The 11,958-nt window shown below is 35.5% G+C and overlaps 1 protein-coding gene across 2 annotated transcripts; it reads left to right on the top strand.

Moving 5' to 3' along the window:
- Nucleotides 1-5,296: 5,296 nt before the first annotated feature.
- On the top strand, nucleotides 5,297-10,027 carry LOC105773532 (uncharacterized). Of its 2 annotated transcripts, none has more exons than XM_012595514.2 (11): nucleotides 5,297-5,460; nucleotides 5,571-5,618; nucleotides 5,697-6,054; nucleotides 6,141-6,289; nucleotides 6,646-6,849; nucleotides 6,966-7,145; nucleotides 7,275-7,661; nucleotides 8,046-8,125; nucleotides 8,440-8,800; nucleotides 9,154-9,366; nucleotides 9,561-10,027. In XM_012595514.2, exons 2-11 carry the CDS (start codon nucleotides 5,574-5,576, stop codon nucleotides 9,888-9,890), a joined length of 2,307 nt encoding a protein of 768 aa, XP_012450968.1. In that variant the 5' UTR covers nucleotides 5,297-5,460; nucleotides 5,571-5,573; the 3' UTR covers nucleotides 9,891-10,027. The 2 variants fall into 2 exon arrangements, with proteins under 2 accessions (XP_012450968.1, XP_012450969.1); XM_012595515.2 differs by having other exon boundaries at nucleotides 5,309-5,460; nucleotides 5,555-5,618.
- Nucleotides 10,028-11,958: the final 1,931 nt, after the last annotated feature.

Below are 11,958 nucleotides of genomic sequence, written 5' to 3'. Positions count from 1 at the left end.
TTTAATTGGAAATTTAATTGAGATGTTTATTTTGTGAAATAGAAAAACAAATATTAGGTTGGATTTTATTATAAAGTATTAGATTAAAATTCCAATAAGTACTTGTAACTAGACCCGATATGAGAGAGGCCCAAAAGCCCTTTTTGTTAAAGGGAGGGATGACAAGCCCTAGTATTATTAACTAGGGTTATTGCCTTATATACTTCTAGTTAGGCTAGGAGTTCTTTTTTTTAGTTAAAATAAACTTCTATAATTTAACAAGAGTTTTACTTTTTCTCCCTGTAAATAGATGACATCGGTAGGGAAAAATACATAACTTTAAGATATTATTACTCTACCTGAAGATACTGAGAGTTCATTCTCAAGTATTAAATTTATTTTTGTCGATTTCTATTGAGAAGAGATTTTCGTTTTCAAACTAAAAGAAAATAAAACTATTTCTAGTTTTTTGTTTGATTCGAATCGTTTGTGTCACTCTTGGTTTTTAGAAAAGTTCCGAAGTTAAAGGACAACTGAAAGTTAATTGAATAAAATAGTAAGTTGGCGAGCTCTACTAGGAAACTTGGAAAATTTTGGGCTAATTGGTAATTAGTTGAGATTCAATTCTGCTTCGGTTAAGTGAGAACTTATTGGTTCCTAAGTAGGAGATAGAATTATTAGCGATGGATGATTATCTTAGACTACGAAGATCATGCAAAATAAGGGTATATATATGTGAGAGAAGGGATATTTCTGCAAAAGAATTCTTCTCCATTCTATTTATAATTTTCTTGTCATCTGAATCATCTTCTTCAGTTGCTCTGAAGAAGAAAAAGTTAATGAAAGCTCTGCATGGGAGGGAATATGAGACTTAGGACTGGAAAATAGAGAATCCAGTAAGTTGGTAAGCTTCCAAGTCTCTCTATACTGATGAACCAAAGGATGAAAGAAATAAGGACTCCTGAAAAGTTTCTATATAGTAATGGATTCTAGGTTTTTAAAGTTTGAATACCTTCAGCTTAATCAATATATATGGTTGTCATGCTTAGTTTCCAGAACGAAAGAGACTCTGACATTTAGGCAAGCTAAGTTGGCGAGGATAAAGGATTTAAGGTTAGTTTTTGTACTCCACTTAGATGTTTGTTGTTGATGTTTTAGAATGTTCTGATCGTGAGTCTGCTATGAGTTCAATCTAAATTCCATGGTTGTGTATAATCACAGTGAATGAGTATGCCATACATGTATGAAGTTGTAAAAATATATGGATGTTTGCAAGTGTGTTTTCTGGATGCCAAATGTGGTTTGTGTATTGACGTATTGATATATGGCATATTGTATGTTATAGTGATAAGTACAATGCCTTACGTGAAATGTATGTTTATAAAATACAGAGTTCGAAAGGAGCTACTTTGATGGGATGGTGAAGATAGAAAATTGGCATAATGGAGGAATGGACGGATTAAAATGGGATATAAGGGAGTTTGGCAGCATCGTAGAACGGTTATCTACTGGTCTTTCAAGGCAACACCGTGTAAATGATATATAAGTCCTTCAGGGTGACATCGTGTAAATGGTATATAAGTCATTTAGGGCAACACCATGTAAACAATATACAGGTCTTACGGGGCGACACCTTGAAAGGGGTTTACTGATTCTTTAGAATCAAAAGTCCATGGTTAGCCATGGCATAATCCAATGGTGAGCAGGTACATCGTATGGAGAAAATGGTGTCCACTAGGACAGTGAACAGGGAAACCTGTCAAGGTATAAAAAGGGAAATCATTGTACGACTCGCACTGAGAGCAGTCTGATAGGATGATTGTGGCGCTTCTGGGAACACGGGGAAATATGATAGTAAAAGGATCCGCCAAATGTAAAGGTAAGAGAAACATGTAAAAACATCTTAAATGTAACATACGTGTAAGGAAATGGTATTTCCTTCAAGGTATTAGTAAATAAGTATCCGACATTAATGTCCGCTAGAGTTTGACAAGTAAACCAATATTGGCTATGACAAGGCAAGATGATTATGCAGTTTTTTTAATTCCAAGTAATCATTGGAAAAAAAAAGGGTCGCTATAAATAAAAGAGAAGTCTTCCATGACTAACTTAGGTGGAAAGTCTGCTAGGAAATAATGGAAGAAGCAGAAGTTCGCTAGGACCATATAGCGTAGGAAAGTCTACAGGGACTATCAAATGAGGAAGTTCGCAATGGGGCGATCTAAATAAGAGATAGTCAAAAAGAAAACTATCTATTAATTGGAGCATCTTAGTGAAATGGTCTAAAGTGGAAAATTCCTATGGGACTACCTTGCAAGTATGAGTCCACAAGGAAAGATGGGTGTTTATCAATAAGCTTAACCTTATATTCAGGATCGCAAAAGAGGATGTTAGATTGGGTCTTCTTTAAGGAAGGGTCTGGGCAAAGGCTAAGTCAAAAGAAGATCATCGTTGGGGTAATGTGGTAAACATATGATGAGTTCAGTATGGAATAAGTGGATTAAGGTAAGAATCTACAGTTGTAGTGAGATATCTACTAATTCGCCAATAGTAGTCACTGATCCGTATAAACGTGTATATGGTTATCTTCAATGAGTCACACCGAGAAAGGTAAAATGAGAGTCTGAGATGAAGCGGGTCAGGGTCAGGACCCAAAAGAAATTGTTATTTGGAAGCGCACGCTTATGACTAAATCAATGGATATGCCTGCCAATGGTTAGCCCAGAGAACCTCAAGTAGAGACCACGTTAGAAAATCGACGGAACTTTCTAAGATATTCAGGGAGTTTTAAAATTTATGCTTTTATTTTTATTCCCGAAAATATATATAGAGCATTTTATGAGTACTGTATAAAATTTCACTAAGTTCATTTGAACTTATGATTGTATCGCATTGTATGCAGGAGCAAAGATTGTCGGAGTCGTTATGGGAAGGGACCAAGCCAGACACCACCAGAATTGTGTAAGGGGCGTGGTAGTTGTTTCATGTATATAGAGGGGCACCCTTAGAGGCCACGCCTCGGGGAGTAATTGAGTATATTTCTAATAAAGTATTAAGTTTCAAGTTATTATAAATAATTATTCATGATTAATAAGGTAGGATGATTGTAAGATCTTAGTATTAGTATGATATGGAACATGCTGGAAGTTTAAAATTTGAAACTTGATGTCATCCAAGGTATTGAATAAAGTTGAATGGTAAGAAAAACAAGCGTATAACTTGGTATCGTCTAAGTTTGTAAGTAATTGTGACACTTGGTATCCAAATCCAACAATTAGGTCGAATATAGGGTGTTACATTTCGAGCCCACACTCAAAATAGTTTGTGGTACGAGAATAGTGGAGAAGGTCGTTCAGTTGAAAGCCATGACTGACAAGGATCCTTCTAGTTGAAAATACAAGTGCGATTTAGGTAAATGGTTTATTGCTATAAATATCAGAAATTGGCTTGGTTTTCAAAATTTTTATTTTCTCCTTTGTAAGAAAACCATTTTCAAACCAAATTTTTTCCAACATATTTTGGGTCCAAATATGAATGTTGAAGTTCACGATGTTGTTGAGGTAACTCAGAGTCAAGTTGTGGCTCGTATTGCAACTTGATCAGCAAGTTTGGGAAAGCAGGCCAACCGGTCCCAATGAAACTTTTAAGTTGGAATATTTTTAGGCTGGGGAACTTACGAGTAATTCACATTATCTGGCAACTGTTGAGAAGGATGTAGTAGAGTTCATGTTAGTTCAATTGGTGCTAATAGAGGGTTGTCGGTTTGGTGAAAAGAAGGATGTAATGTTAGTTTAACAAATTTCTCTTAATCCCATATTTCCATATTGACGTTGAGATCATTGAAGGTGGAAGTGCTTGGAGATTCACGACATTTTATGAAGCCCTTGAAGAAAGTCGTCGATAAGAATCTTGGAACCTCTTGCGTAGTTTGTATGATCTTGATGGAATCACATGGCTTGTGGTGGGAGATTTTAATGAAATTTTGTATGCTCCAGAAAAGCAAGGTGCACATCTTCATTCAGTTAGTTAGATGGAGGGTTTTCATTCTACTTTGGAAAGCTATGAGCTCATGGATTTGGGTTATGATGGGCACTGGTTAACTTGGGAGTGTGACAGATCTCAGGAAACACTCATTTGAGAGCGGTTAGATCGTGGAATAGCTTCTATAGGATGGGTTTCTCGGTTCACAAATCACAAGATTTAGCACTTGCCTCATAGCTATTTTGATCACTGTCCCTTAGTGATTAACACAAATCAAATTGAGTCTTTTGCTAGGTTCCAAAATGAGGGTCAAACTTTTCGGTTCAATGCAAACTAGAAATTGAAGGAAGGCTTCGAAGCTAAGGTACGAGCTCTTTGGGAGAGTAGTGTTGGTAATATTCCTAACAAGTTAGTTGCTTTAGGGAAGAGACTTATTCAATGGAGCAAGAATTTGAGGCTTAACAAGGGTAGGAAAATTCTTATTTTAAAATATCGATTGGTAGAGTTAGCTGAGATTGATTCGTTGATACTTTGGGTGAGATTGTTTTGGCTAAAGTAAAGCTGAATTTTGAGATGGATAAGGAGGAAATTTACTGGGAGCCGAGAGTTCCAACAAACTGGCTGAAGAGAGGGGGAGATAAATTGATATTTGTTTTTTCCCCTTTTTTCTATACGAGGATGAGTATTGTTTTTTTTTTCTTCTCTTAGTTGTTTCTATTTGTTGGTCTATTTTCAGATGCACGTGATTTGGCTTAATTGAGTAGATAAACGATACTATTTATTAATAATAAACTAGTCATTTATTTAAAATATTTGACAAATTTATTAAATCATGTATTTAAATTTTATATTTTATATTTTATTAATCGAATGTATACGTATAGGCATTTTGTTTCTACTAATACATTTATTAATCAAATGCCTTCTTTTATTTTAGTTTGGTTTATTCTAAGCTACTTTTCTATATATAAAAAAACTATTTGCCTACAATTTAACATATTTTGTTCACTATTTCAACAATAATGTTTTATACTTACCTATATATTATATCTAAATACCAAGATTTTCTAACATTGTATATATGCATTTGATTGTTTAATCTTAATAATTTTGTTTCGCAACATTAAATCATATAATATATTCACTTAAATCGTGAATATATCTTAATCTAGTTTTATTAATTGGGTCCATATTATATAAGAAGGACGTATATAAGAAAATTTTCCTATAATAATTTATTTTTAATTGGATCCATATCCAATGTAATAGTATATAGGAAGGACTTATATAAGAAATTTTCCTATAATAATTTCTTCTTAAGATCGTAGAGTTTAGTCTAATTACCCACGTGGTTAAAATCCCAGACCCACCCAGTATCTTCCCTTCGATAGAAGAAAACCTCTCAAAATACAAGCCCAAGCTTCAAATTAACCGTCGCAACCTCCCTTTCCAAACCCTAACCACCGCCGGTCCACAGCCCTCTTCGTCCTCTTTGGAACGGTGAGTCTGCTTGATTTTTCTTTATTTATTTCACATCTCTATCTACTTTATATTATAGAAGCTTATCGCTTTCGTAATTAATTTTAATTTGAAGTCGCTGAATTCTGTAGAATATGCTTTCTGGGGTGAAGGTTATACCTCGTGATGAGATTGATAAGGTATAATTCATCAATTTCACATTTCTTTCTTTTTGTCAGTAAAGTTTCCTCAGTTAGATTTTTTTTTTTTTGTACCAGGAAGAAAATGAGAACTCAGATAGGCAGAAGAAAAGATACACTAGTAAAATGGAAAAGAATAAAAGAAAAAGGAAAAGTTCTGGGTATTGTGGTTCTTCGGATGATGATATTGAGAGAATAGAAAAAGGATCTAGACGAAATAAGAAGTGGTATTCATCAGAGGAGTATTCAAGCGAAAGTGAGAGCGAAGGGAGTTCCGATACAGATAAAGGGAGGCATTCAGATAGGAGAAAGGGTAAGAGGAATAAGAAACGATCCAGAAGTAAAAAGAAACGTTATTCATCGTCATCAGTGGATTATTCGTCTGAAGATGTGGATGAGGATCGAAGACGTAATTCAGGAGTTGGAAAGAAAAGGAGTAAGAGAAGAGAATTTTTTGTTCTGAATTATTGATGATTGGTTCATTTTAGACATTGATCAGTTATTATTGTTGTTGGTTTGCAGATGATGGTAGAGAATCTCCTTTGAAAGAGAAGGAGATTGAGAGGAAAGAAATTGGACTGGAATGGATGCTCAGACCTGCATTTAAGACTGATAAGAAACATTTAGAACCTGCTGCTGTTGAACAACTTGAGGAACCTCCTACTGAGGAGGTATGGCACTTGAGCTATTAATTCTAGCTGATTTTTTACCTTTTATTTTCTTTGATTCTGGCATAATACAAACATAAATGCTTGCTGATGGAGATATTTATATTTTAAAGCAAAAAATATCTTGTCTGCTTTACGGTTCTCTTTGTTGTTCAGAAAAAAATCAAACTTTTCTAACGAGGATTTGATAAGCTTCTTTCTCTTTTTATTTCTTAGACTGCTTTAGTTATGTTTACTTTGGAGAGTTCTAAACAAGCTTGCATTTGTGGTTCTTGGTTGTATGGAGCATGCATTCTTTACTTTCTGCCTTTATATTTTGTTAGTGCATGAATTGATAATAGTACATATATTGTTACCAGATAAAGACGATGCATCCTAGAGAGTTGAATCCATATCTGAAAGATAATGGAACTGGTTATCCAGAGGAAGCAGAAGAAAAGAGAGCTGGTGTAGACAGGCTTTTATCTTCTTCGTTTGTAGGGGATGGAGGTGCTAGTTGGAGACTTAAAGCTTTGAAGCGTGCAGAAGAGCAAGCTTCTCGAGAAGGACGAAGTATTGAGGAGGTAATTTTTTGTTCAGGAAAAATTGTATATCAGGAAGGGTGCCATGTTGCTTTTTTTTTTTTTTTTTAACAGTTTAAAGTGTGATTCCATTAGCCTTTACTGTTGAAACCATACAGGTTGTTCTAGAACGTTGGGGTTCTCTTGATATACTGGCTGCATATGGAGCATCTCGTAGAGCTGCTGCACCTCGAGCCCATCTGCATGCCATAAGAAATAGAAAGCAAGGCCCAGATAATGAGAAACAAAATGTTGCAGACAATCAAAGGGAAAGAAAGTCAGAAAGAAATTCTGAAAGGGTACTTGCAATGACACTTATATGGATTTCATAATTTGTTAGTTTAAATGAAAAATAGTACATAGTGGTTGCACTCTAGTAGTCCAGGAACCACAGATGTTCTAATCCTTTCTATGGTTTTGGTTGCCAGAACACTACTCGAGATTATTTGCGGGATGTATCTCTTCGACATTCTGACATGAAGACCCCAAAAGTCCGCGATTCATTATCCTGGGGAAAACGAAAAAACCAAAATATTCCTGCTAAAAATGCTGGTGCTATATCGACTGCAAATAAGTTTACCGATGATGGAAACTTCATGCAAGAATTTCTTCGTAAGCAGGGAAATGATACTATCGCATCTGGTTCACATACAGATCATGATGGAAATATGAACTCAAAAGTTGTAGCATCAGAGACGAATAAACCTAGTGAAGCTGCTACAATGCCAAAGGAGACTTTGAGCATAAACCAATTGGCAGCTAAGGCTTTGCAGCTTCGGTTGAAAGGAAAGCATGATGAGGCTGAGAAACTTCTGGTAAGACAACCTTTTGCTTTGATACAGTACATTGATTTGATTAGGGAGTTTCTCAATCTCATTCTTAGTTTCCTATGCTAAAGTTTTGTTATTCCATAGATAGAAAGATAAACGTATGCAGATCCTCTCATTTTGAGATTATAACAGTCAAATATTTCCTGGATCTAGAAAATATGGGGGGTTCATTTTTTTTGTCTAGGTATTAGAACCCTGTTTAACTTTTCAGAACTAGAACATAAATTTTAGTTGTTTGCATATGTGCCTTATGCATTGAATAACTTGATCTAAAGAATATTGCTTTTTTCTCCTATCTGTCAACATAGGGCTTAATTTTGTCTTCAGTTGGTTTAATTTAATTGGTTTTGTTATTTTTTTCCTTATTAGCTGGAAGTTGAGAGCATGAAGGCTAAGCAGAACACTGGAGATCATGCCAGTAAGCAGCAGAATGTTGACAACAACAGCAGGTAACTTTTCAACTTTATATTTCTTTGGTATTCCCCATTCTAAAAATGCTGTTTCAAATGAGCTTAAAGTAGTAAGCTTATAACTCTCTATGAGACTGTCATTTGGGATTCTAAAGCAAATTGCAAAGTGTTTACTTTCGCTTTTGAGTTCCTTTTTTTAATAATTTATAGAGTTTTATTCTTAATGTAGCATAATTTATAGAGTTTTATTCTTAATGTAGCATTCCAACTCACATTTTAATATCTTTTTTCATTTTTTTCCTTAACATCTATAAATAATTCTGTTCTGATAATATTATTTGTATTTTATCTAGACATGTTGTTCATGATGCATCGCTTCGGAAAGGGAAGGATGATGATGATACCGATAAGCATCTAGCTCGAAGAATAATGCAGAATAAACAATTTAGTGTATCTGGTCAGGCTGATGATGAATATGACTATGAAGATGGTCCAAGCAGAAAACCACGGAAGAAGGGTGGGGAAAGCAATTGGGTCTCTGGAAATAATCATTTGGCTAAGCGTATATTGACTCAGCAAGAGCGCTGTCTTTTCTGCTTTGAAAACCCTAACAGACCAAAACATCTTGTTGTTGCTATAGCAAATTTCACATACTTGATGCTACCACAATGGCAGCCTGTTGTGCCAGGTCACTGCTGTATCTTACCAATGCAGGTACTCTTTTATCTATGGTGTCATAATTTGCTTTAGCGCCTTAATGTTAATTACATCAGACCAGTAAATTGGTGAGTGATCTTTTGAAGTACAGGCATATAGTTCATTGTTTTAAAGGATTTGAATATTCTTAGTAGTCTTTCCATTTCCTTTCATGGTACCTAACCTAGTTTGTATTAACGTTTCGATATATGAAGCAGAGTAGCTTAGATGCCTTCAAAAATTAGGAGCAAATGAACTCATTTTGGACACATTAATTTCTTTTATACGAGATGTAGAACTAAAATAATATTTCTTGCGCTTTACAGATTGATGTGTCCTAATTTAAAATGCAAACTCTTTTGCCTTGACAGCATGAGCCAGCCACAAGAACAATTGAAAATAATGTGTGGGATGAAATCCGCAACTTTAAGAAATGCTTAATAATGATGTTTGCCAAGCAAGATAAGGAGATGGTGTTCTTGGAAACTGTGATGGGATTGGCACAACAGCGTCGCCATTGTCTGATTGAATGTATTCCTTTGCCACGGGAAATTGCAAAACAGGCTCCTGTGTATTTTAAAAAGGTTAGGTTCTTTTCAATTTATGTATTGACATTTTGGTAACACCAGTGGCGGAGATGGAAGCAGCAGCTTCTTCTGTTCTTGACATGTAAACTTGATCTTTATCAAAATCAAATGGCTCGGATTTAGTCTGCTGAGTAGCAATAGTTGGAATGTAGATGTGATCTTTGTATGATTCTAAAAGATGTTTGTCACAGGCAATTGATGAAGCCGAGGATGAGTGGAGCCAGCACAATGCAAAGAAGCTGATAGACACGAGTGAGAAGGGATTGTGCGGTTCAATCCCGAAAAATTTCCCATATTTCCATGTTGAATTCGGTCTAAACAAAGGGTTTGTGCATGTAATTGATGATGAAAGCCAGTTCAAGAGCAGCCTTGGTCTCAATGTTATTAGAGGTATGTTACAACTTCCAGAGGAGGACATGTACCGCCGCCGGAGGTATCAATCTGTGGAGGAACAAAAGCAGGCTGTTGCCAGTTTTGTTCGTGATTGGGAAGCTTTTGACTGGACAAAACAACTTGACTAGCATCATGATCTAACCTAAAACCTAAACTGAGTTCACCAATTGATAGACTTGACACTGTATATTTACATAGCGTTCGGATTAATGTTTTAGTGTAATCGTATTTGATGTGTTATATAAATAGAAATTTAACACATTAATTATTCTTGTCACGTAGAAACAAATTCATAAGAATCAAACATCCATTTCACTTGCAATTTATAATCCTATTGTTCCCATCATTATTCCAGCGAGGCAATGTTGGGATTTAGTGAAAAGTAGATAAAATCCATGACCTATTTTTACTGAAACTACAAGCCTAATTTTTCGAAGGTTATGTTGGTCATTTGATACAAATGTTACGGACTGTTGAGAAGTTAAAACCCTGAAATATTGCTTTATGAAACATGTAAATTCGGTGCAAAAGGTAGACAATTAGTTTTAACCCAATGTGTACTGCTATCGTAAAAGGATGGTGTTTTTTATTAAAATATTGTTACTTTGGTTTTTTTTCATTTTAATTCTAGTGATTTTTTTCTATATAAAGATTATTGGCTAAGTGAAAGTAACGAATTTTTTGAACTACGGACTAAGTCAAAGAAACGAAATTAATTTTTAAGTGGAGAATTTGAGATTTGGCTTAGGTTTTTTTTTTCATAAAATTTTAACTTTTCTTCTTAGAAAATTAAAGTTTTCATTTTGTATTAGGGTGTTTGGTTTAGGAATCAAAGCTTACTCTCTGAGTAATCGAAGGTTTAAGAATAAAGGAGATGATTATTTTAGTTAAAAGCCAAGAATTAACTAGATATTTTTGAGCTTGAAAAACATAGGTACTGGTTTTAAAATTTCATTATGCAAGTGTTTTGTTTTCTCAACTGATTTTTTCCAACACTATCATCGAGCAACAAAAATCACTCACCCTCCTCATCCTCCTTGACAGGATTGACCGTAGGAATTGCCTAGTTGTAACTTGGTGGCCACAATATACTGATTATCTATGGTGACCAACTCAAGATGTGGTCACTTTGTAAGCTTGGGTGGCTTGGTCACGGGTATGTAAGATGGGACCCAAAAGTTGCATGTAGTCATGTATAATGGGTTGCATTGGCAGTGTAGGTGCAACTAGTCTAGAAGTTGCTAGGCCAAAACTAGAACTCACTCCACGGGATGATCTTGGGGACAATCTTGCTAACATAAGGAAAGCACCTTCAACCGACCATGGTCCTTTTCTTAAGATGAAGTAAAGATTAAAGATGAGGCTAAAATGGAAAATAAAAAAAGTCACTATCTCTTGATGAAATTGTGACTCTATCCCTTAGGTTCCAAATTCTATTGATTATTCGTTGAAGGAGGTCGGGAGAAAAGTTCCTGTAATCATGGATGTGACTTGAGACAATGTCTTTAGTGAGATTTGTTAATCTCTAACTCTTGACTGTTAAAAGGAATAATTGGCCCTCTTCTGACAACGACATTAGCATGAATGTGAAGTTCAACTTGTAGGGTGTGCTGCATATTGCTATCATTATCCAATGAAGACTCCGAAGTAGAGCTTTCCGATCAGCTACAATGGCGAATGGGACTACTTCCTTTTGGGGGAAGTGGAGGAAGAAAATAGGGGTTTAGTGGGTGAAGAAGTGGCTGGGACAGTGAAATATAGGGGAGGAGAGTGGGTGATAGGAAAAAGGGAAAATTTTGTTCAAAGGTGGCCATGATTGCTAGTTTTTCTAGTGTTTAAAATGTCGTTGGTTCATGGGAAGTGATGGGGAGGTGGAAAACAAAGCGATGATCTAAAAACAAAAAGAGGGGGAAGGGATCTTGAGAAAGAGGAACGATTATCAAGAAATAGGGGTAATGATGAGAAAAAGGGGGAGGGAGAAGTTAAAAGTTAGGGAGAAGAAAGAGAGGATGAGTGCAACGGATAAAGAAGAGGAAGATGAAAAGGTAAAGAGGAAAGAATTTAAAGCAAATGGGAGGGAAAGAGAGGCATATTAGGAAGGAAATAAAATAGAGAGGTAAGTGTAGTGGCGGCGTGTCGATGAATGAGGTGATCTTAAAATTCGAAGGTTTACGGGAACCCCAACTGTCGTTGATA

This window comes from Gossypium raimondii, chromosome 6 (assembly GCF_025698545.1).
Source record: "Gossypium raimondii isolate GPD5lz chromosome 6, ASM2569854v1, whole genome shotgun sequence".
In the NCBI taxonomy this organism is placed as follows: domain Eukaryota; kingdom Viridiplantae; phylum Streptophyta; class Magnoliopsida; order Malvales; family Malvaceae; genus Gossypium; species Gossypium raimondii.
The sequence above is the reverse complement of the archived record's forward strand: the minus strand, read 5'-3'. Positions and strand labels throughout refer to the sequence as shown.

What these genes read in the sequence shown, in the direction of transcription:
- LOC105773532 (XM_012595514.2), top strand. Translation starts at nt 5,574, where the DNA reads ATGCTTTCTGGGGTGAAGGTTATACCTCGTGATGAGATTGATAAG. An exon ending in AAGGACGAAGTATTGAGGAG is followed by an intron (nt 6,850 to 6,965) that starts GTAATTTTTTGT and finishes GAAACCATACAG; the next exon opens with GTTGTTCTAGAACGTTGGGG. An exon ending in CTCCTGTGTATTTTAAAAAG is followed by an intron (nt 9,367 to 9,560) that starts GTTAGGTTCTTT and finishes TGTTTGTCACAG; the next exon opens with GCAATTGATGAAGCCGAGGA.